Source organism: Notechis scutatus, chromosome 4, assembly GCF_049901735.1.
Source record: "Notechis scutatus isolate UNSWTSFEM ecotype Mainland chromosome 4, rNotScu1.2, whole genome shotgun sequence".
Taxonomy (NCBI): Eukaryota; Metazoa; Chordata; class Lepidosauria; order Squamata; family Elapidae; genus Notechis; species Notechis scutatus.
The window spans coordinates 20,727,790-20,754,179 of record NC_142012.1 but is presented as its reverse complement, the minus strand read 5'-3'; the positions used below and the strand labels follow the sequence as shown (position 1 = coordinate 20,754,179).

The window sequence follows — 26,390 nt, the reverse complement described above, 5'->3', positions numbered from 1 at the left end:
TGCTTTTTATCCCAGCATAAATGTGGCAGAGGTGTTATGAATCCCACTGTACAAGAGTAATATTTGTGGAGCAGTCCTATCGCAGCATGGTTACACAAATAACAATATTTGATATACCTGGCAGGCATTTCAAAACGTAGTATGTCCTGGACTAGTGAAAGCATGTACTTATTCATTTCCAGTGGCAGCTCTCCAATAGAGAGGAGGAGGTTTTTAACTTCCATGAAGGACGGGTTGCTGTTGAAGATAATAGCAGCAGCTGTGGTTCGTACAGTCTTCTCATGAACTTTATAATTCTGGTGATAAATCCTGTTCATGGTTTTTTTCACCTGGTGGAAATATAATCTGGTCAATTCCACTGAATAGCTGATAGAAGAAAAGAAGAAAGGAAAGAAAGCCTATCGCCCATAAATGAGATCAGATAGATTTTTTTTAAACTTCAGATGCTATACCTCCTGTGTACTGGGATGGCATCAAAATTCAAATGATTGTGTCAGGATCAATAACTACCAAGGAATTTGACCTATTCCTCCCAATTCTCTTAAACTGGAGGAAAAATAGTGAATTTTGGTTAACATATACCTTACTAGGTGGTGGTAGAAAATATTGAGATATTATAGATCATGCATCAAACTTGAAAGCTATAGGATTAATTGCTAGATAACCTAGCAATTTGAGTTCAAATCTCATTTCTTTTTCACCTTTCTGTGTATTGAACTTCACCTAGGATCATACAATATGTTCATATTTGTTGCGACAGCTACATGGAAAGACCAAAACATGGTTCTTCTCCCAAAATGTTAAATATATTTCTGCCCATATCCAGAGCAATCAATGAGACACCCTTTTCTAACCTTAAAGATATATTGGATAACAACTCCCACTATTTCTAGCTAATGGAATTTGTAGCCTAACACATCTGGAATGTATATGAGAATTACTTCTCAGATAAAAGTGTTTCAGCTATAAAAACAATGAATACACAGAAACTCTTCTGTCACAAAAGAGGAAGGCATCCGTATCTTTTCACAGAATATGCAGAAATGGACAAGAACTGAATAATTTAAATTTGCCTGTATCTAAGTTTTTCATAATCATCAGTGGATTTCTATTTCTTTTCTTCTGATAAATGCTTCTTTTACCTTCTGTTTAATAAATGTTTACCTTCCTTCTAATAGAATTATTTGATTCTAAGTCTTTGGATAAAATGTTTCCATCCAGTTTACAAGAAAGAAAATCTGAAAGTAAGAAAGGTGCTCAAGTATTACATTGCCTGAAGCTTTTCCAAGTTTGGATGTAGAAAATTTTAAAACAAGAATTGGCAATATGGGACCTGCAATAATCCAGACAGCGTATGTAAACAGCTCAAGATACATTAAAATTACATTTTTAATTGTAAGAATTTTTAACTCTCACATGAAATCACCAGAATTCTATAAGGTTTCATATCTCAAGATTTTATCATTTTTAAAATATGATGATCCAGCCAAATTTGGGTAATTTTCTGGAAGGGCAGAATGACAGCTGATGCTTAAAATGGTTGCTGATATAAAAAAACTTAAAAGGTATACCCATCATTCTCTTGAACTTTGCATGAGAATGCCATAATCTTTGTGGGTTCTTTGGTAAAATACACATATGTATTTACAACTTTTTCCTCTAAATGAAGGACCATCAGATAAGGGGGCATTATCCAATACTCCTAAAAAACCTTGTGTACTTTTTATTTACCTCAGTAGTTATGGAAGAATGATCATATCTCTGTAGAGCAGTAACGGCGATGTTGCTGATAGGTCCTTCTCCTGACTCAGCGAATTTCAGCAGCACAGGAACAGCTTCTGGCAAAAGGGCATTTTTCAGTGCCAAAAGGAACATCTTCACATCATCAGCTTTATCTGCTCTGTTCAAGCCTTGGAATATCAGTTTCTTGGCTTCTACAACAGCCTGGAAAGAATCCACCCCACTATATTAATACTGCACCAAAGAGAACCTAGGGGAACCTACTGTAGTAAAATGAAGAGAAAATTTTAAAGAAAACTATGAATCAAGAAAAATGTATAGGTAGTCCTCAACTTATGACCACAATCGAGACTAAGTTTCTGTTGCTAAGCAAGGCAGTTGTTAAGGGAGCTGTTCCCCATTTTATGACTTTCCTTGCCACAACTATTAAGTGGCATGGCCGGGGTGGGCAGGTCCAGTTTGACGTCACTCATTGAGGCTCCATTTTCAGCCACAACGGCCTCCTGCAGCCCTTTGCCAGTGAAAATGGAGCCTGGGGGGGCACGTGTGGCCTCCCTGGGCTCTGTTTTCACTCGCAGAGGGCTGCAGGAGGCCAGCACGTCCAAAAACGGAGCCTGGGCAGGCGGTGCGCGGCCTTCTCCCTGAGCTCTGTTTTTGCTGGCAGAGGCACCAGTCCTTCGCTGTTTCCAGGGTGGCCCCATGGGCCAGATATAAGCACCCCATGGGCCAAATTTGGCCTGCAGCCTTGAGTTTGACATCCCTCTAATAAAGTATTTGATCAAAATATTATGTATATGAAATTAATTATGATTTAAGCCTTTGGGCAGGAGTTCACTGGAAAGCATCATATTGGTCTATTCTTCAGGGCTTTATGGGCAAATCTTTTTCTGTTAAGGACTGTATTTCCTCAAGAGTCTTTGGCAAGGACCTACATAATGGGGAGTTGTAATAGCATGTGGAAATGCCATAAGGAGACAGGAGAAGAGCTTCATCTCTTCCTTTTATTCTCTTTCTGACAACCCCTTCTCTTTTCCAAATAGCAGCTAATGGAAAAAGGGCAAAATCTCTTTGCAGAAGTTGAAGTGATTTTGTGCAGAGGGTTTTGGAAATTACTCCAACAGCCACATGTGGCTTGCAGATTGTCTTTATCTAATTTGGGATAGGAGTAGGGGAGGTGAAGCAAGCATCTGTGAGCTATTTTAAGAGCAAAATACTATTGTGGCTGCTAATATGGGCCTTATATATATAGCCTAGATAGCATACCATTGTACTCTGCAGTATATGGAAGGGGCACACTCCCTCACCCAGTGACCATGCTATCCTTTCCTGGGTGGATAACATTACAGCAGTAGCCAAGCAAAGAAAACAGAAAGCAGAAGGAGGCTGACACAAGTAGAAGAGAATAAGGATAAGAAATAATAAAGGAGTGGGGAAAACAATATAATAATTATTTGGAAGATAATTCTTAAGGGGCATAAACTGAATAAAGGAAAGGGAAATTGTCAGAGTCACAGAGAAGGAAAGGTTTTTTCCAAGCAAACTGGAACTTAATAATTGGAGTCAGTAATACTCAGAGGAACTTAAATGAAATTTCACATTTGCATTAAGTGCATACAGGTAGTCTTCAACTTACACCTGTAGCGGAAACTGCTCATTTTGGCTGTAAGTCATGACAGTCATATAATTTTATTATCTTTTTTTGTGGCAGTCTTTAAACAAACCAACCATTTGCTCTGGGCATATTTTTGCCAAAAACTGGAAGTAAATGCTGTTTTTTAGCAAAACCGTTGTAAAATAGTTGTGATTGTGGGATGCCTAAACTAGCCATAACTGTGGCCTGATTGCCAAGCTCTTGAAGTTCAGTCATGTGAACACAGGGGGTTGTTCATCAGAACTTTGAATCTGGGTTGTAAGTAGCCTCCAGGAAGGTCCATTGTAACTTCTAACAGTTACTAAGGTCTACCTGTATTGCATTATTTTGTCATGAGCTCTTGTAGGAAATTAGAAAACACTTACAGGCAATTTGCAGCCTCCAACGTTGCACAGTTTTCTGATGAGTGCGCCAGCAATAATAATAACCATTTCTCTGATTTCATTGTTGCCAATTGGACTCCTGAATTTATTCTGTTGTATTTAAAAAAAAGTCAAGTGTCAGCATTGGACCATTAAATCTAACATTTAAAAATTTCTATAATCCCTTTGGGGGGTTTCGCACAAATGTTTTTCTGAAATTTGGCTTACACAAAGCTCGCATGACCTAACCCTACTGGTTTTCTTTAAAGCTTCAAAGATTTGGTTCTGCCAAATCTGCCAAACTTGGGACCTGAGTATGTAGTTGAGCCCATATCATGGGTGATTGCGCTGTTTGCTTAGTTTTATCTAAGTTGCTATATTATTTCTTATTTGTTGTTTTGTTATCTTTTGATTGTGTTTTGATTTCCTGGAAGCCACCAAGAGATATCTGGGATGGGTGTTCATATAAATTGAATGAATTAATAAAATAAATAAATGATACTAATCTCTCAATGCTCCTTATTCAAAAAGGATCAGCCTACCTACCATCGTGCTGTGCAACACACAATATTTTATAAAATATAAAATAGCCAGCAATTTGCAAAAAAATATTCTCATGAAGAATTGGAGCAGTTTTGCTGAATGGGAAAGGATCAATGATGGATTGGTATCCATCTCATCACGAGGAAACCACCAGATCTGCAGCTTCATAGAGCAACTTTTGGCTATCATGTTTTTAATTAAGAATCAGGAGAGAAAATACAATCAGCATTGCTGATATATGAAAGGCGGGGAAATATAAACTTAACTTTCCCATTCATAACTTTGAATAAGCATCTCTTTCCCTCCACATTAAAATTAGCAGTAGAGGGGAGAAAAATCCCATTAAGTAGCACCCCTCAAACATTTTTCTTAGTGAAAATGCATGCCAGGAAGAAGAGGGATTTTAGCCATATTTTTATCTGCATTTTCCCTAATAGTACTGATTTTTTTGAATTCCAAATGCACTTATTTAGCTTTATTCATAAAGTCTTTGTTTTTACTTTATTATTTTTACCATGTTGCTAATAGTACTAAGTGCTTCCCAAACCAAAGGCTGTGTCAAAAGCTAGTCTCCTTTGATTCAAAGAAGCTCACTTCGAGGTGACTTTCAAAAGCTCATGTTCATCTCTCCAGAAAAGGGTGTTTCTCAGAAAAAGAAAAACATGGTCTTAAAAACTGTGCTATAGTCACGTTTCCTTGACTGCTCTGGGTAACTTACAATTAAAGATCTGAGTAATAACTCATTGGGATGAGAAGTGAAACCAGAAGCATAGAGGAATCGTTCCTGAAGGAGAGATCCACTCTTGTTCTTGAAATCCAGAAAATCTAACATCGCTTCCAGAGAGGCTGAAGTATGTGCGGAGGCCACCGCGTCAACTAGTTGGGGACTGTATGGAGGCCAAGCAGAGAAATAAAAAGTTAGTAATTATTTAAAACACATTGCTGTTGCTGTGTCTTCCTGCATTTTTGATGAATATATTGATTCAGATAGTCCTTGCTTACTGACCATAGTTTCAACAGCATTAAATAAAAAGATTGGTCCTTGTGGTTGTGCCTGTTGTAGCTTGTCATGTCCCAACATAAGATCTTTATATACTGTTGTTGCTCTCTAGCCTCATCTAGTGGCCAGAGGGACAAATACAAAGTATATTGTTTGAAGCTCACCCAACCCATTTTACCCATCAGCCCACATTCTCAAACCAAGTGCACGGTGGGAAACCTTCCTTTAGCATTTGGAGAAGACAGGAGCACAAAGAAGCATCCATCTTAATTTGTGGCTCATGGTCATTCAAGGACAAACCCACATCCCACACAGAGCATTGTTGGTGAGATTTAAATTGCTTGTATTTATTAATTGTTATGTTCAGCAGTGACTTAATACTGTCTATCTTGTATTTGGTTCTCATTGTATGTATCCCTATTTTCTCCAGTTTCACCATATCCTATTCTTTCAATAAAACATTCAGATCTATGCACAGGGTCTGTTTTATTGGAGGGTAGGTGGATTTAGCTGCATGTCGAGCTACACACAGACTAACATGTAGTGGCGGCAGAACCCTCACGCCCTATTATGAGATCCCAATTCAGATGCTAAGCAACTATCTCATAATTACAATGATTGCTGTGTTCCACTGTCACAATTGTCATTTGCAACCTTCCCTCCAGCTTCTGTCAAGCAAAGTCAATGGGAGAGCTGGCAGGAGTTATAAATAGTGATTTTGTGACATCCACATGACTGACTGACAGACTTGTCAGTCTCAATTGCCATTTTTATGCTAGAACTACCTCTCCCTGGATAATGTTTCATGTTACTACTATTCAATTTGAACAGCTACACAACAGGTTTGGGCAATGCTAGCTTCCATAAAAAAAACTGCAGACAACGCTAGCTGGCAGCAAAATGTTAGCATTGTTCTGGGTCTCTTTTCTGCCATCTATTAATTTTGCATATTTTTTGCAATTCAAAACTACTTGAGCCTAAAGTTAGATCTGAAACCAGGATAATAAGGCCTGACTAACAAGGAAGTTATTTGATGATAATAATATTAGCTGGCTTGTTAGTTATTTGTTCATGGCTTACCCAGGAAAAAACAAAGGGACCTCTGATCTAGTTCATAGTGGCTTGAAAACAGTGCATATTGTGCTAACAAGTAAGAACTACAGCAGTGTTTTGGTATTTTATTCATTTTGATCATAATAATCTTATATAAGTCTAATCTTATATAACTTTACAAAATACAAGAATTCTTTCTCCAAAGCTTACTGAAATTTAAAATGGAGATGTTACTGCAGAAAGAGTAAAAGCCATTGCCAGCAACTCACAGTATTTCTGTATTATTTTCATTTCTCAGTAGCTGTAAGATTTCTTCTTTTGTTGCTTTCTTCAGGCTCTTGATAAATACCAAAAATCCTTTTACGGCATCGGCTTTTGAAAGATTATCTGGTTCAAGCTGTTTTTGGATGCCCATCCACTGCTGAAACAGCTGCCAAAAAGACACACAATTTGAACCTTTGCCCCTTCAAAAGTTTGTCCTCTGTGAGTTGCTTGTAACTTGGGCTGGTCTCCTTTTTCAGCACTCCACAAATTGGCCTGGGATATTACCTACTCTCTTCTGATAAGAACTGAAAGGCCAAAACTTCTCCAGCTTTAGCCTGGTTTTCTAAAAAGAAACTGACCTTTTGATCCCATTAGACTTTTTCATATTTTTTTTCAGAGAAATCAAAAGAAGGGAATGAGAAAGTAAACCTGAGGTGATCAGAAAAACATTGGTGAGGAAGAAGAAATATGTTGACCAGCAGATTTTATAATAGCCTAACTTAGATCATACCTTTACAGAATTTTAAAGGTAATAATCAATACTTGATATGTCACCTTAAACGAAACTGAGACAGTGCAATTAAAAACCCCAGAGTTGGCCCTGCAAATGCCAAGGTTGTTAACCAAATTAACAGCCAGTTCAGCTCAGGAAGACCAAGTAATATGAGAAAGAAGCTTAAATATGAGAAAGAAGCTTGACTTGACTTGAATTTCTTTGGTACAAGAGCAAATGAAAGGGAAATACTGTCAGTCTTCGAAGACTGAGATATTATAGCCAATATAAACAAAGTAGAGTTTTAATATTTCATATGAAGTCTGAATTGGTTTTCCTCAAGGGCTGATAGTAATGTTAATAGCAGAGGTGTCATTGATCTTCTGGGGGGGGTTGTGGATCCTGAGTTCTAGATTGTATATTAGCCAAAGCTAATAAAAGACCTGGCTGTTACTTTAGGGTAATCAATCACGGAAGATCCAGAATCACTCCCAAACTTTCAAGTATGGCATTCTTCTCCCCACTCCACAAGTACATCTGCCTATCTGGATTCAGCTTTAATTTACTGTAGCTCAGGGGTCCCCAACCACCGGTCCGCGGACTGGTACCGGTCCGTGGAACAAGTCCTACCTGGCCGCTGGCTTGCTGGGCGCCGCCATCTTGTTTTGATGAAAAAGTGCTTCCGGTGAGCTTTTCCGGGTAGAAAGCTCACCGGAAGCACTTTTTCATCAAAACAAGATGGCAGCGCCCAGCGCTTCCAGTGAGCTTTTCCGGGTAGAAAGCCACAGACTCACAGACGAACACTATACAAAAGCCTGATGATGGCAGATGAGATTCTGCTGAAACGTTGCTACAACTTTAAAAGCACCACTACTATGACGTGGGAAAATACCCGAACAAAGCTGAATGCCATACATGTAAGTACCCGCGAAAACTTAAGAAAACAAATATATATATCCCAGGATTATTTTAAATCTTCAGATGTCTAATTTCAAAAGTCAGATTTTTTTATCTTTGAAACATCCTGTGAAGTTTTGTCTGTCATGTGAAAAAAAAATGTCTGAATGTTCAAACAACTTCCAGTACAGAGCTGAGTGAATATTTTGACCAGTGCTACCGTATACAGCCACTTCTGTTATCCAGTATTATCTCTGGCATTCTTTTGAGAAAGCTCAGCTGTTCCTACCAGCAATGTTTATTGCAGCTCTCCTAACTAGGAAATTAGGAGCTCAGCTCAGCCTTTGCTAAAATACCCTATCTCTTATTGGGCCAGGGTTATTAAGCAATAGTAGCAGATGCTAATTCCAAATAGCACTTGTATAATTTCAGCAGTACAAGTTCATCTTACCTGAATTGTAATTAAACATACAAAAGCAATGATGAGTGAGATAGCAGCTATTTCTGGAGCCTTAATGAATGGCAAGGGAGTACTAATAGCTCAGGACACAGCTGGAGATTAAAAACTTCAGCTGAGCATCCCTACATATCCTATGCTAAATATTGCTTTATAGCCAAGAATGTATGACCCAAGGCCTTGGGATTGTATGTGGCCCTCATTTTCAAAATCTTGTGTGTGATCCTTACAGCTCCTCTGAAAGTTGTGTTGAATGAAATATCTGGCAAGGAAACCTATTGTAAATATGTGAGGAATGATTATATTAATTATTAAATATATTTATTTTCATTTTAAAATTTAAAAGTAAAGTTAAAATGTTTGTGCTAAACCCCCAATTTTTGGAGTCTCTCCCCAATATGCCATTTAAAAACCAAGTGTGACCTTAACCCCCAAAGTTGCCTCTTTCTGATTTATGGACATTTAGTCTCTACAATTATACTGAAGAAGAATAGATGAATAATAAATGAGCTTTCTAGTGGTGAGGTTTTCCTGACATGGCCCAGGCAATGTTGCATGATAGAATTCTCAGTTGTTCAATTGCTGGAGGAGAATAGGGCATCATGGGATAAAAGCTGTTCACATACAGTTCAAAATCTTGGAATTAGGCTCAGAAGCATAACTATAGTAGCAGCGAATATGTTTCCCAGATAAAGTAATCTTAAGTTCTCTAATTCCTTCTGGTACCTTTTTAGCTATGGCCATTTCAATAGTACATAACTTTTATATTTCTTTATTACTTACTGATGGACAACTTTTGCATTCATGAGAGACAGGATCTGCCATCAAAGAAATTGCCACATAATTTGAATCCAGAGCCTTTATAATGCTGGCAACTTGCTTCCCAGCTTTCATTCTTGGACCAGCTTCAGTTGACTTCAGTTCCAGTTTCTGCCTATAGTATGTACATAAGGAAGCAGTTCAACTAGCATGCCTTCTCTAACACAAACAGCTTAAAATAGCTGTATGTGTTGGCAAGGGCTACAAGACATCTATATTCTGAGATATATATAGCTGAGTAATGGTTATAAGCAAAAACATATCTATTTGTGGCAAAATTCATGCAAATAAGGAATCAAATAATATGTAGAGCTGCAGCATTTTTAAAAAACAAAACAAAAGATATGTTTAGATTTGACAGATCAACCATGGACTTTGATATTCCTGAGAACAGGAGAAAGTCAGGCTCTGTGAAGCATTCAGATGAAGAGCCTTGCAACTGAAAAAGACAAAGTACCTCTCTTTGGATTATTAAAGTAGCTGTATCATTTGCATAATTAGTTTGGCTGCTTTGAAAGCCATCCTTGGCTGTCTACATGAGTGGTTGGGGCTAAAGTGTATCTCTATATGCATTTACCCCAATTAGAGAGAAATTTCCAGGTAGCCATTCAAGTTTTTTAATTATGCATATGTGTTGAGGAGATATGCTTTGCTTATATGCTTGCAAAGCACTTCTTCCAAGCCCAATTAATACAAAGCAATGATAGCAATAATAAACATGTTAAGCTTCTTGAATTATATACAAAAATATATTGTTTTCAAAATGTTTTCCCTTTGCTTTTAAATTATAGTACTTGGGATATCAACAAAGGTAAAGGTTAAAAGCATTATTAATTGGATTTGACCATTGGAAATTTTCTGAAAAATAGACAAAGAAACCACCTTACTTTGAAATAACCTTTGCATCAATAAGTTGCAGAGATTTCAAATTAAAAATATGATTTTCTTCAGCCCGCACAGATTTAATGAAGGTGTCCTCCAGTACATAAATTACAGCTGAAGTGGCTTTTTTCGTCACCTTGAAGAGCTGAAAAATGATTTTATGTAAATAAAAAATACATAAATAAATAAAATTAGAAACTAATTCTCCAAATTACATCAATCTGTTTTTATTATACTGTTTGCTGGATATAAAATTACTTGAATTTATCTTGTTCTAAATTATAACATGGAATGAAGTCAATTAACAGTAGTTTTATGGTGAACAAAAGAAAGCAAATCAAATAGCATCAATTGCCATAATATAGGATGATAACTGGTTTATATTATGTTTTTAACATTAATAAGTGATTAAGAAATTTGAAAAAGTATTTACTGAAACATATTAGCTTTTACTGTCCCCTAACGCATGTTTTCTTTATTCAGTACTATTCAAAACTTTGGGAATTTTTTGTCTGATGCAAAAAAAATGTTTTTTTTATTTATTTTTATTTATTTATTTTGTCAAGCATGTATTAGATAACAGATATAAGTATAAACATGATTATGAATACATGAAATGGATAAGAATAAAAGGAAACATTATGACAGGGACGGAAGGCACGTTGGTATGCTTATGCACGTCCCTTACAGACCTCTTAGGAATGGGGTGAGATCAACCCCATTAAAGTGTTTGGGGTTAAAGTGTTTGGGATTTGGAGGAAGAAACCACAGGGTCAGGTAGTGCATTCCAAGCATTGACCACTCTGTTGCTGAAGTCGTATTTCCTGCAATCGAGTTTGGTGCAGTTTACCTTGAGTTTGTATCTATTGGATACAAACTTGAATTTGTATAATTATCGTAGTTCTGAAGTTATCTAACTGACTAGAGATTTGCTGAAGAAAGTAATTAGGATTGGGACCACAAGATTAAACCCCAAGAATTAACCAAATAGTAGAAAAGTTGTGTACCCTACTGTACCTGATTGTGGTTGGTTACACTTGGCTGTTCTAACTTGCAAGAGTTCAGGGCTTTCACTTTAGTGATCTGATTCTGCCGAATTTGATAAGTCACATTACATTTTCCACAAATATCAATCTAGAGAATAGATGAAATAAACATGTTGGTGTATCAAAGACCTGCTGACCAACTTTTTTTTTTTTTTTACAAAACATAGTCTCTGCTTTTTATTATAAATATTCTCAAAGTAATAGTACAACTAATAAAATCATGCAACTGCAGCAATAAAGCAACTCAGTTTCTACCCAAGGTAAATTTCACCTCAGTGAAGGAATTTTCTTTAGACTATAGCTGGTACAGGAAAGATCTGCAGTCCCAATAGTTCTAACTTCCACTAGAGTGATACTGTTTACATTTTTAAAATCTGTAGGATAATTTCAAAGAAGTGTTTAATATCAATAAAACCCTATTCATGTATTACATTAAGGCATTACTTGCTTAACTATGATCTGTTGATTAAGCCACAACTGGCTGTGTTCATATACTACACTATGTCATGAACCATGGCAGAAACTACACAGAGTGGATTCACACAACTTGTTTACAAGAAACAAAACTGACTAATTTGTGTCAACATTCTCCATTATTAAAAACTCTAAATATTTGTTCAGGATTTGACTATTCATATAGCTTTATGACATCCAAGAGAAGACAGGAAGAGGTCCAAATGTTCTCTATAAGTCTTTTATTGTTATACTGACTTGAACTAACCTTTACTCTAGATTTCCAAATAGATTGTAGCAAAGATATCTGTACAAGGAGGAGAGGCAGGGCAAATGATGTCACATGTACTATAATGGCATTGGACACAATAATATCAGGACACATGTGTTGACATTGAGCTCTTAGAGACACTTGGCCATCAAGAGGTCTTATTTAAACACTGAAGTGAATCAGATAGTTCTGTTTAATTTACAACTGACATTTGTGTAGAAATTCTACAAATCAAGCACCAAATATTCGCTTTATTTGTACCCCAACAAGTTATGGTTTGCCAACTATGATTTCAACAAATAAAATTAGTTGAGTAGAATCAAAGAAAACTATATTCCTATCTTAGATTCCCCAGTTTTCTTCAGGTGAATTTACAATAGGCTGAGATGAGAGACGAACATGGTGAAACGAAAAAGCTTAGCAAAAGGGAATGAGCATTTCACAAATTAACTGAATGGTTTTCAACATAGGATACATGTGCAGCAAATTCATTCATTGTTTGTAACATTCATTTTTTATTTATTTGTTAAATTTATTTTCGCTGTGGGGCTACTCTAGGCAGCTAACAGTAATAAAAAGGAAGAAAATGAAAGAAGTATAAATAGAAGTAAAACAAAAGAATAGAATAAACAATGAAAAAGAACAGAATGATAATACATCAGTATGATAACCAAAAAGATGAATGAGTGGAGAGCAGAGCGCAAGGTGGGAGGGGGGAGGTGGAGTCTTCCATCAATCTAGCTGCTACCTCCAGCATAGAAGTCCACCATTGGTTCCCAAGCCAACTGGCAGAGCCAGGGTCTTATATTTATACTTATATTTATATAGATGTAATGTAATAGAATGCAATGTAATATAATGTAATATATTAGTAAGAAAACTAATATATTTATGTTTATACTGTTAATATAGCACTCCATGACTGTGACTTCATTTTGTCTTGCTCTTAACCCTTACTTTGAGGGCAATAATGAGCTATAATAATAATAATAATCAGCAGAATTATAAATCTCATTATTGGTGGTCAGTGGTGGGATTAATTTTTTTTTACTACCGGTTCTATGAGAGAGTGCTTTGTGTGCGCACACAGCGTTCAAAATACACCAATTTTAAGCACTACAGCACTGCAGCTTACCTTCTAGGGCAGTCCCGGTAAGTAAAACAGCTGAGGTGCGGGAATCCACTGTGCCACATGAATCAGCTGAGCTGAAAAATGCGGAAATATAGGACAGGATAGGGCGGGGTGGATGGGCGGGGCCAGCTGATTGTTGGAGATACCAGTTTACTAGAACCGGTCAGAACCGGCAGCATCCCACTACTGCTGGTAGTGTGTTAGTCAAATCACAAGCTTCTTATATAACATACATAAGACATAGACATTTATGTTTAACTCTTTAAAACTTTGTCCTCAACATTGTAAGAGGGTGGCACTCACTGCATTTATTTCTGCCCAAATGTGCACATATACCTAGAAAAGGCTTATATAATTTTTACAAAAATCTATATCCCCCTTTCTCTTCTTTTTTAATGATGTATCTCATCTTCCAGAGTAATAGCCTATCTGTTCCTGTTCTTTATTCTCTTTATTCCTTTGTTTTTATAATGTTATTGCATTGTTCTATGCTGTTTGGTTATGATATACACTACCCAGAGTCAATTTGGAATTGTATGGTGCCTAAATTAAATAAGTTCAATTTAAAATCAAGACAAGCAAATGCATTTAGCATGCATGAAAGAATAGAGTACCTCGCTGGTAGATCCAGAATTTAGCTGTATTTGAAACAAACTAGCCAGGCCTCTCTTGAGATTCTTGATAATAGAAGGTTCATCTTCATAGCAGTAGAAATTTTTAACCTAGAAAGTGTGGAAGGAGAGAGAAAGAATTTGTAATAAGAATAAATTTTAATTTGAAAACTATCCTCCAAAATTCCAGTCATTATTTATCATTAACTTATTTTCACAGTTATTAAGATGAATCAGTATTCTATTCTACACAGTTATATCCCAAAGCACATCCAATGAAAAGCAGCAGAACAACAACAGAAATCTGTGTCAAATCTGCAGAATAAAACACAATCTATATATTTCCAAGCATGGAATAATCTTATTATGCAACACTTTCTTTCAATAATAGAAACATCAAAGCACTTTAAATTCATGCAAAATCAGCAGTGCCGTGCAAACTTAAGCCTGATATCAAAATATTCGACCCAGAATCAGATGTAATAAATCTTTCTCAAGCTTCCCTGAATAAATAATATTACCATCTGATGGTTATTTAAAATGCCAAGTGCAGGAAACAACCAAATGACTTAGAATGTTTAGTACAAAAAGTGATGGATGATGTGATGTTTGTTTGCAAATAAGTATTTTTATTTGGGGTGGGGGGTGAGTATCCAGCTTTGGTAAAGATTTCCCCTTTCCAACTGTGGTATCCAACTGTAGGGGGAGGTGCTCATCTCCATTTCTTAGTCAAGGGAGCCAGTGTTATTAGAAGCATCTTTGGATGCTTCTTCCATGGTCATGTAGCCAACAAGTCTGTACACCAAGGTGTACTGAACCTTTCCTACTGAAGTGGTACCTATTTATCTACTTGCATTTGCATGCTTTCAAACTGCTATGTTGCAGGAGCTGGGACAAGTAATGGGAGCTCACTCTGTTATACGGCACTCAGGTCTCGAACTCAGGCTGTCAGCATTCCAGCTGACAAGCTCAGCATCTTTAATACACCCTTTTCCAGCTCTGATATAGAACACTTACTTTTAATGTAGAAGGTTTTATCCAGCTTTTCACAACCTGGTGACTTCCAGATTATTGTAAATCAATTTCCAAAAATCCTCATGTCTGCATATCTTAAAGTAAGTTCCTGGTGTTTTCAATTTTAAAAAGGATCAGAAGGTGAAGCCCCTAGCTACTCAAAACCCTGGGGAACCACTACCAGACTAGATTACTAGTGGCTAAAAGTTACATTCTCAATCATCCAGGTCATGGTTATTCCAAAAGTGCTTTTTCCAAAAGGCAATTGGACTTTCATGCTTTTTTCCTTGAAAACATTTTGCTTCTCACCCAAGAAGAACTGAAGAAGTCTTTTGGAAAAGCACTCTTGGGAGAGATGGAAAAGATACTAAATTTTGATCCATATCAGAAATCTTCTAGATGATGTGGATGTCTCCAGAGGGTACATGGTGTGTTTTTCTGGGAACTCATAATCTAAACAATCTATGCATTTTTTTAATCTCCCTCTAAGCATAGAATAAACATTTATAAGCCTTCATCTTGCAGTGCATAGACAATGGCTATGATGATGATGATGATGATGATGTGCTCATGATGTTTTCTTTATAATTCCCAGTCCATAACAGTCTTAAAATAGTATTTTCTGTTTCTCTTAATACAATTTTTGCCATGGAGATTGCACAAGATGCTTCCTCAATAATGCTGGTGATGTTGATGTAATGGACTGGGATCAATCCTAATACCATCATGTTATTCTCAGAAACTGGGAAAAAGTATCCCAAAATGATTGGCTCCTCTAATTAAGTGAAAATAAATAATCTGTCTCTGGGATGGCAGGAAGAAACTACTAATGTTAGTTCTATCTGACCCTAATAATAGTCAGGTACACTGATTAGTCGTCAAGATATGACATGAAATTGACTTAATACGCTCACCTTTCATACTAACTCCCCTTTTGCCACCCCAGCAGAAATTTTGAGATAACACATACTGTAAATCTTGGTCCTTGATCTAAGCTATGCAATCAGTCAAAAATGAACCATAGCAAAATTAATAACAGAGGGACGTGTCAGAGGCAGAGTGATCTTTGAACTGGCTGCTGCCTCTGAATTTAAACCACAAGACTTTGTTCTTTCACCTAGCTCTCAAGCAGTTAAAACATGCTGAGCTGCTGCCCATTCTGCCCTTTATAAGGGTTACAATTAGTACATTATCTCTTAATGGCACTCCATCGATACATTTTGGCATCCCTTTGAGAGCAGTATTCTATTTCCATGATGGGCAAACATTTTCAAGGCACGTAGGTGAGTCTTATTTGAAGTCCTTCTCATTCATCCTCAAAATGCCATTTTTCCATCTTCAGATCATAAAGCTTTCACCAGTGGGATCATCGCAAGGGATCTGATATAGAGTGGGCTCACCAGCCTTTGATCCCGTGTTCTTCGTTCAATACAAAAAAAAACCCAGGGGATTTAGTGTAGCCCACACAATTCAAATTGCTTTTCTATTATGCATTCCGACTCTCCGTGGTATTAGACTGGAATGGAGAATCCAAGACATGAATGGATGTGTGGGAATGGATTACCCACAAGCTAGTACCACTCATGAAACCCTTTCATGTGATCTAATGCAGCTTCTCCACCCAAAAACACCCTGACATTTTATTTTGATTGCTCTGGCAGAGAGTGAAGGCAAAAGGCCAATCTGTCCACTCCACAACTAGCACAATATGCTCAAAGCAGTCATGATGATGTAGTAGTTGTTGCTTTTTTAAACGCTGGGATCTAGTACATTGGCCATGTAGATTCTATCAGGGCTGGGATGAGATCTGGATTTCAAGTGATTCAGAGAACATGTGGGTGTGTATGTAACGCTTGCTGGGATCACCTTAAAGTAGCTGCGGCTGACACACAATCCTGGAAAAGACACATTGGTTGTATAGTGTTCCACACAGTTGCTACCTGCGTGCTTTCAAGGGCAATCATTGGTGGGGGAGGGGCTCAAAAAGTAAGGATGGCAGCCATTAATGACCAACTGAAGCCCCACCCTGTTCTACATGCGTCGTGGCATGCAGAAAGAAAGAACTGAACTTTTGATTGTGCAAACTTTTGTGCTCTTTGCCCTCCCCCTGACACTCAATGCCATTGAAAGTTCTTAACCGCAGTGTATGCTTTGAATGTGGATCTTTCCCCAGCCGTATTATCTATCAGATTTACTAAATCTTCTGCTATTGTTTGCATGGAACTTACAAGACAGCTCTTGAGCATGTGCTGGCTATATAATACATGGTGACTGGGTTACATATCATTTAGCCTTTTACAAATATCATGACCCTAATTCAAAGCATGCAAGGTAGATATATATAAATAAAACCTTTAAAACGAACCTTTCTACTTATTCTCTTACCTTTCCACGAATCCAATGCAGAAATACAGGCCTTTTTAAAGCAGCAAGATGTTCTTCTTCATATAGTTTATTGGTGTTTTTCTGCTGAAAAATGTCTTTTGCTACAGGACGCTCGTTCACATTTTCAAGTGATACATCTGTAATCTGGAAAGGCAAAAACAACAACAACCCCCAATAAAATAAAATAGGAAAAATCAACTAATTTGCAATAGGAGTTTATTTCCTCAGAGTTAATTTCCCCTTTTTTCAATTATTTTTCAAAATGTATTTTCCATTTTATCTGTGTACTTTGAAGTGGCTTTTCAAAACCAATGTGTAACCTGCAATTTCTAATCAGTCTTACACAAATTGGCCAAGGACAATGATGAATTCACATAGCACACTAACTCATAATGTGATTTATTTGGTTTTTTTTTTGTTTACTATGATGTGATTTTACAAATCTGGCCTTTGTTCTATTACATGAGAGTTTACAGAAGCATCCTGAAATAATTAAACTCTACATAATTGATAGGTCTTCTCCAATGAGCCTTAAATATTGGAAAATTCTAAATAGAATCTCTATATTTCTCATTTGGCTTCAATTCACAAAGTTGCTAAGTTTGAGCCTGATAGCTCCTTATGTTGAAACCTGTATCCCAGTATGTACCACTGAACATCGTAGGCTATACTTTCTAAGTAAACAGTGCAATATTAAATGCCTTCAATTTTAAAATGCATCCTATATTTTCTATAAGTACAAATTAATCACATTTTGCATCTTGACTTACATTAACTAAATTTGCATTACCCAAATTATCAGAAAATGCCTTTATAACATCATCTTACAATAATTGCCTACCGCAATTTTGATCAACTGGTCATCGTCATTATTGGGATTTCTCCATACTAAGTTGACATCCACTCCAGATGCAATTTGATAGCCCACACTCTCATGGGGTAAACCTCTCACTCTGTCAATAAGAACTTGGGTGGAATAGGTAAATTTGTATAATTTGTCATTGTTTATTCGAGGACCAGTATTGTGGCCTATATGAAGAAAAAAAATAATTGTGGACAGTGTTGCATCAGTGATAAACTAAAATACAAAGAGGCCACCACATAATAGTCCTATCTCCAAAGCATGGTTTAAATATGAGAGATTTAAGACAACTCTTAAACTTACCTCTGAACAGATTCACCACCAAAGTTCCACAGATTGAACCTTAAGAGTCTTTCTAGATGCTTTTTAACAAACTTTTGTGAATCATATTTGCACTAAAACTCTACTTAAAACTTGCCACCTTTAATGAAAGGATAACGGAGTAGCATACCCAAACCAAAGTTCCAGGAATTAAAACAGGAACAGTCTAAAATAGGAAAGCCCTATGCAAATATAGGAAAATATATAAATAAAAAGGTGTGTGTGTGTGTGTGTGTAGGGAGGGAGGAAGGAAGGAAGGAAGGAAGGAAGGAAGGAAGGAAGGAAGGAAGGAAGGAAGGAAGGAAGGAAGGAAGGAAGGAAGGAAGGAAGGAAGGAAGGAAGGAAGGAAGGAAGGAAGGAAGGAAAATTTCTGACAACCACTGCCAGCTTCATTCTAGGAAACTTAGTGGGGAAGCTGAGAAGTCAGAAGTTGCTCCTTCTCCTGTTAATTGTTTATGGTTATTTGCTTTGTCTGTTTAGCAAAGGAAATATCTTTGCAATAATGACCCATGGATCATGGATTGTCTAGTTCCTATCAAAGCTTTGGGCTGAGCCTAGTTTTATCCATTCCTAAAAGAATCTTTCCTACTGGTAGCATTCTATAATAAGCTACTGTGCTGTAAATAATATTTCAATACTATTATTTCAACAAAATTTTCACTGGATGATTGGCAGGGGCAGGGTTTACGAAGGAAGTAATATACCCCTATATCACATCTGTTAGATGGCGGGAAAAGAGACTCGAGACCAGTGTGACTTTTCAGCTCTTTATTTGATATATAGATCTGTTCTTGACCTCGAAGCCGCGGCAGCCCTTTATATAGGGATTGCCCGCGGCTCCCAGCCGATGAGGGCTCTTTGAATCTCCTGCGATCAGTCCAGCCAATCGCGGTTGATTCATAGTGAGCCAATCGCCGCCATTCATTTAACCAATCACTGTGCAGTATGTCTGAGCCAATCAGATGAGAGTATTCCAAGTATGCCAATATAGAACAACATCCATCCATTTCAAGGCCATCCCTACTATTAGACCTAGTAAGGTTGTGGCTGAGGTTGTAGCTATTGGGATGAATGGTGTTGCAGGAAAGTACTGAAGTGTACTCCCGCACTGGGTGTATCATTCAATTTGACCTTCATCTTTTCACTCATTTACTAGAAATTTTGCATTAAGATGCCTCCTCTTAATCACATCCCAGCCTTTTGGCTAAGATCAAATTTATTTCATCTTTTAGAAATATATGCATACATATAAATGTGCTTATTTGTCTCTCTGCCTCCCATGCTTTTTATTTTCTTATCCATGTATTAAATTATATGATAGTATTCTAAATTTGAAACTATCTTGAGTATTTGGCAGAGACAGTGCATAAAGACCACAGAAATAATAAATAAAACACAGACTGGAAAAAATATTAATACATCTTTGGGAACAACACAGATTGGCTTAGAAAAATTCTAATATGTTTAGCCTGTTAATTTATTTTTAAATTTATCTTTTTCAGAATTTTGTGTTTGCTGTGTCTGATCTACTGGCTAGAGTAGCTTACAATAATTTGATATATTTTACCTGATTATAAACTGTGACAAATAATAGTTTTAATCCTAATGCACAATTAAACCTGATGGTTTAATTAATATGTATCTATTTTCATCTGCACAATTTTACATTAATCTGCATTAATGTTATTCTCCTTCTGATAAATTTGCAAAGTTTATTCATATAAATGTAGATTTCCCTAAATACTGTGTTTCTCACAAAATAAGGCTGGGTCTTTTTTTTTTTTTTTTTTGACCCCTGAAAAACGGCTAGGCCGTCTTTTCGGGGGTGACTTAATTTTCTCCCCCACCTAGAGCGGCCCATACGCACGTACCTCGCCGCAAGGCCACTTCTATCGGCCGAAGACAGCTCCCCGAAGGCAGAGTCCCCAGCTGCTTCAGGGCATGGCGTGGCTGCCCGTATCCCCTCGCCTTTAGGCAGTCTCTTTCGGGCGATGGAAGCTCCCCAAATGCAGTCACCAGCCACTTCGATCAGCTGGTAGAAGCGGCCTCGGGCGAGCACACATGCACACTCCCTCGCCGCGAGGCCACTTCTATCAGCAGATGAAAGCTCCCTTGAAGGCAGAGTCCCCAGCCGTTTCGGGGTGAGGCATGGCTGCCCGTATCCCTCGCCTTTAGGCAGTCTCTTTCGGGCGATGGAAGCTCCCCAAATGCAGTCACCAGCCACTTCGATCAGCCGGTAGAAGCGGCCTCGCGGTGAGGGGAGTGTGTGTGTGCGCTCACCCCGACGCCGCTTCTACCGGCCGATCGAAGTGGCTGGTGACTGCATTTGGGGAGCTTCCATCGCCCGAAAGAGACTGCCCTAAAGGCGAGGGGACACGGGTAGCCACTCCACGCCCTGAAGCGGCTGGGGACTCTGCTTTCAGGGAGCTTCTATCGGCTATCGGGGTATTCTAGCCTAGGCTACCTGCAGGGCACTCCTAAAGGCAAGTTTTCTCCCCATCCCCCCTGCCCTTCCCCCGCCCATTTCTCTTCACCTCGTGTAGTTCTAACGAACGATGTGAGAAATGGCGGGAAAAGCATGGTTTAAATAGGCCTAAATTTTTGGGGTGGGGCTTAATTTCACCTCATGCCTAGAAATCATGCTGGGCCTTCCTATTGGTGGAGGCCGTATTGTTGGAGAAACATGGTAGTACTAGATATACATTTTAATGTAGTATGTTGAGATTCTCACATAAAGCAGAGAGTGCCACTGTTATCTAAACATGTTGCAGAGAGAAATGAGTACATGCAACTTGAATAACTATTTTAGTGTCTGTCATTACAACTTTCTATAATTAACTCATGGTGCTGTATAATAGAGAAAGCTATGCTGCCTGAGCTGAGACAGCTGTCAGGGACTGTACCTTTTATTAGTTCTCCTGGCATAGACAACACATGCAGTTTTAACCATTAGCTGGCTCTAAGTTTACACTTGCTGTGTCTTACAGCAAGCAGTTTGGAGAAAATACTAAGCTATAGCATTACAGCTGTATTTTCTGCTGTAATCTCACTGAATCCCTCTGAAAAGTATTATACATTTATAAAGAAATATACTTTTAATATAGAAATATTTTACATACATAAGCAATCAAAAATATGACAATTAAAATCTTTTTTATTACAAAAGCATCTGTGTTGTTTCGATTGTGATTCTAGGAAGTTGCAACAAAATATCAAAACAAACAAAATAAATTTAACACAACTCTAATATTGTCATAGAAAGCATTCCATCTTATAATACCAAGTGGCCATGATAAATTTGAGTTCACGTTTGCCCAATTATCTGATCCTAATGCACAAACATATTCTTTTATAATAAATTACTAAAATGGAATGAAGGCAACATTAGGTATCTATATACTCAGGTTAATTTAATGTTCCACATTTATCGTTATCAGATCACAGAGTCTTTAAAAAAATCTTCCATGAAGACATATTTTAAGTCCTGCTATAGTCCAAAGGTCGTAACTGTAACAACTGATGTTATAATTGCAAAGATAATACAAATATAATTAAGGGAGTACCATTCAATGCAGATTAATAGGGAAAAAATGGAGACTGCTTCATGCTTCCATATAATTGCATATTGTTGAATTAAACAGTATGACATTTTTGAAAATGCTTAACACTGCTACTGTTCTTTAAAAAGGAAAGCGGCAGTTTAGAACCCCAAACTGCTGCTGTAATCCAGATTTGGATCAGAGCCCATGTCAATTTGCCACTCAAAATCCACTTTCCCACCTGCTATTTGCCCTTTAGCTTTTCTGCACTTCCCTTGGCTAATGTACAAATTACCCTAAATAGCAGGATAGGATATTAGTAATTTCTGTGAGAGATATATATATATATATATATATATACATACATACATACATACATACATACATACATACATACATACATACATACATATATTCTTGTACATGTCTATACAGTCATGTGTGTGTATACACACACATATACAGATATGTGCATATATATAATCATGTGTGTGTATACACACACACGTGTGTATGTATGTACAGTATATGTATACACACACACACACACACAAACACACACACACAGGACAGTATAGACATGTACAGGAAAGTAAGTCAGAAATTTGTGTGTGTGTATCTCACATATTTTCCTGTCCACTTTTGGCCAAAAACTAAAGAAAGTAGATGTGTTAAAATATTAAAAATAAGAAATGGTGTAGGGTCTCTTGCTTGGGTGGGGGGGGGGGGGTTGGACTAGATGACCTACAAGGTCTCTTCCAGCTCTGTTATTCTGTTATTTCAATGGAACAGAAAGCACTTTATTTTGCTTCAAAACAAAAAAGCAAAAAAAAAAGTTTGAAAACCTCGTATCGCAACCAGTTCTACTCAGTGAACACATTATTTTTCCCAAAGTTGTCCATCCTAAATCTAAAGCACAATAATAGCATTTCATTACTCTGGGGTACTCTGTGACTAGACGATCTGTTCTCCAGACACTGGCTTCTATTTTAGCATCACTGCTTGTCTTGTATTTGTTTAAGTTTAAATTGGGCTGTCTCCAACTCCAAGAAAAACACACTGACAGAAAGGTACTTCTTGGAAAAGCAAAAGGCCATCCTACACTTCTCCTCTGGGGCAGGAAACTAAGGAATATGTTCCTTAGAGTGTGATAGCTTACACTTTTCCTCCCACTGTAAGCAACGAATGGCTCCAACAGAAACTCAAAAAAAAATGTGGGAGTTTTTTCAGTGTATTATTCATAATTCTTTATTTTTTTACTAGCATGAATGAAATACGACACATTTTCAAAATTGCCTTCAATAGGAATTTAGTCTATCAGTACAGGCTGAACAGAATTCATTTCCAGGGGCATATGGCAGTTATGAGGGCACAAATGAATCCCCAACCTTTTTAATATGCAAAAAAAAAAAAAAAAAAGGCTCAGGGCTTCAGCCATGGACACTTTTTTTTTTACTTCCCACCCCATAAGAGCCACTATCCATTCCTCACTAAAGTTATATAAATTGCATTTTCCTCCTAATTTTTTTAATTATTCAGATGATTTCTAACTATGCGTTGAAATACATTTGCCCAGAAATATGTAGGATAGAATAAAACAAAAAGCCATGTTTCAACAAAAGGACATTAAAATGCAACCACGTCAAGAAATATATAACCAACCATATGTCAAAATAAACATAAGACAAATAAGAGAGAAGCAACCAGGTTTAAAAACAGAGACAACTAGGCATACCATTGAAGCAAGGTCCAAGATAAATTGGCTTTAGGAAAATTTTTAAAATCAATTAGGAAGTTTTTGGAGAGGACATCCACAGCAAGAAGCCCCTCACCTTGCTGTCACTCAGCAGGGGCAGTCAGAAAAGGTCAATGGAAGATTATGCCAGCATTTGAGTTGGCGCATGTATCCAGAAGCAATTCTTCAGTAAATCCTCACACTATGAAAGGTTTTGAAAGGACTGAACTTTAAGACTTAGGCAGAAAGCTCAGTTGTCACTCAGTTGAGTGAAAAGGATGGACAGAGCAGGGTTTGCTGATCACATTTTGAAGCAAGTAAGCTAGGCATACTGTAATTTAAAGGTGGGGTACTCAACTTCCCAAATATATTGCCCACTGTTTCCATTTGTTTCCTGATATACTATGCCAGCACCTTCAATTGGACCTAAACGTTGTTTAAAAAGCAATGAGGATGTCAAAGTACCCTCTCATATCTCTCCCTGCAGGTTTCCTTGCAAGCAGGTGCCAAACTCCATTCAAAAGTGATCTAGAAAATGCATTTTACCTGAGAGTGCCCACACTTGGTTAGCAGCCAAGTTACCTGACCTCCTTGCTCAGATCATAGTTCAATATACCTTCCTTATCACCTCTTTTAATGAACTGGAACTAAATCTTTGTCATTGAGGACTATACCACCTGCAAGACTCTACCTATTATTCCTTGCTGGGTGTAATAAGCAAGGAGACACTGTGTTTAATGACATACCTTCTTGTCCACACCCACCCTTAGGCCTAAAATTTAATCAATTACATGACAATGTGATTAAATAAAATATAAAAATAAAAAATATAGAGTGCTCTGGATTTTCAAAATTGACTAGTCTACTTTCATTATAATACCCAGTTATTATGAAAAGCCTTGTCCTCAAAACCTCTTGCAAATGTGGCCAAGGGGGTACTGCGAGATATCCCCTATATTTTTGTAAAGCAACTTTGAAAAAAACTATGAAAAAACTCTGCCAAATGAACTGTAAGTATGTAGTCCCTTGGTATAATCCCTGCACAGGGTAAGCTAGACAATTTCTTGCTTGTGGTTTCTTCTGTATTTGCATCTCAATGGAATATATAACCATCACCTCTTGTCACACAGATTGTAATAAAGTAGTTGGAATGAAACATTCAATCATTTCTTCTACTCTATTTAAATTATCAGCCAAGTTCATTTACATTCTGATCACTGAACAGAGGCAGTCCTATAAATTGGCTTTCCATAGCATATATTTTTAAATCTCTTGGAAATTTTGTAGTTAATGCCTGCTAAAGATCCTACTTCCAAAGTCAAAGGAACATAGTTCTGTTTATAAAGACATACATCTTGAAACCTAGAAATTCTATCTTCATCTCTTGCATTATGCAGCTGTTTATCTTACAATCATGTAGACTGATGGGCTTGATTACCCCTTCCTTCCAAATATAGCTAGCTACCTTTCTTTCTCATTGATAGACTCGGTATCTAACCAGTTTATGGTTTACCATTTTAAAAGCAGATTATCTGTCATTGTTTTAACAGGACATTCCAAGATACTTAAGAGCATGGAAAGTTAAAGAATGCACTTTTAGCAATGCACTTTGCTAAACAACTATGTTGCTATACATAGTTGTTATACCTTAGATCAAACAGATCTCTATTGGAAAAACTACCTTGGCATTATATTCTAATTTTGAATTACTTCAGTCCAGTATGTAAAAAATATAAGACGACAGATGAGAAGGAGAATAGATTGAAAAAAATTGCTGGATAGCAGGTGAAGTCTTTGATGAGATATATTACCATATATTTACAATATTGTTTAAATGTGCACATGCAAATGTACATACAGTTAATTCACACAAAACCTATAGTAAGTGGCACTTTATTCAGATAATGGCATCCTCAGCCAATTTTTGCAAAACTAACAAATATTTGATGCCCTGAAAAGCAAATATATGTCAACTATTGGTCATGACTACACAAGATGTTAATAACTGACAGTGAAAACTGTTCAGAAATAATTCCCATTGGTTTAAAAGATCTGGCCTGGATTAGAAAAACTATTTTCTTAAACCTTTCTAAAGTAGATTCCTGTGAATAGTTTCAGTGTTAAAGCAGAAATCCAGATTTCATAAGAAGAAAGACCTAACTTGCTGCAAACTATTGATGGCTCACAAAGCAATCCATTTAACATAATCTCCCCCATCTCAACCCCCACCTCCCAGTTAATTCAAAATGATCTAGATATAAGAGATCCACATAAGCAAAATCTACAATGTACCTTCATTTCTCTTATTAAAAGGCAGATACACATCTATTAATGCAAATCAAAAGATTAAAGCAACTTACCTTTGACTGATGCTGAATATGTGGAAATGATGCATGGGAAAAGCACAGTAAGAAGAACCATGGCTGGCTCACATAAGGTACAAATTATCATATTGGAAATAATGTAAGGAAATTGTGAACTGCTCTGATTGAAATGAAATCTACAAAGAAGTCTTCTATCTGCCACAATGGTGTTTATCTAGATGTAGTAAGAGTCAGATTCCAAATTCCACACTTGGGTACTAAGTCCATTGAAGGGTTTTCTAGTTAATTATTGAAAAGTGAGATAATGTGTGTTTAAATATTTTATACTTTTCTTAAGCTTTCATTATTATATGCTAAAAGATGTACAAATGTTAGCCAGTGTAATATTTGTACATTTGCCCAACTTCCTTTAAACTTTGTAAATGCAGTGGGAATTATTGCAGAAGACATGATTGATAAATCTCATGAAAAATTACTCTTTTAAATCTTTGCGCTGTGTGGCATTATGTCTTTAAGAACTTTAAAACATACTTTGT

At 37.0% G+C, this 26,390-nt stretch overlaps 1 protein-coding gene across 1 annotated transcript in view; it reads right to left on the bottom strand.

Moving 5' to 3' along the window:
• The window catches only part of MTTP (microsomal triglyceride transfer protein), a 33,893-nt gene extending 7,828 nt beyond the window's left edge, over positions 1–26,065 (bottom strand). Inside the window, exons 1-12 of the mRNA XM_026672684.2 lie at positions 25,891–26,065; positions 17,915–18,102; positions 17,074–17,217; positions 13,678–13,785; positions 11,179–11,295; positions 10,167–10,306; positions 9,244–9,394; positions 6,619–6,779; positions 5,015–5,183; positions 3,757–3,864; positions 1,732–1,944; positions 118–329 (exon numbers count right to left, since the gene is read on the bottom strand). Of these exons, the coding sequence (XP_026528469.1) occupies positions 118–329; positions 1,732–1,944; positions 3,757–3,864; positions 5,015–5,183; positions 6,619–6,779; positions 9,244–9,394; positions 10,167–10,306; positions 11,179–11,295; positions 13,678–13,785; positions 17,074–17,217; positions 17,915–18,102; positions 25,891–25,981 (1,802 nt within the window). The 5' untranslated portion in view covers positions 25,982–26,065. The remainder of the gene's footprint in view (positions 1–117; positions 330–1,731; positions 1,945–3,756; positions 3,865–5,014; positions 5,184–6,618; positions 6,780–9,243; positions 9,395–10,166; positions 10,307–11,178; positions 11,296–13,677; positions 13,786–17,073; positions 17,218–17,914; positions 18,103–25,890) is intronic.
• Positions 26,066–26,390: the final 325 nt, after the last annotated feature.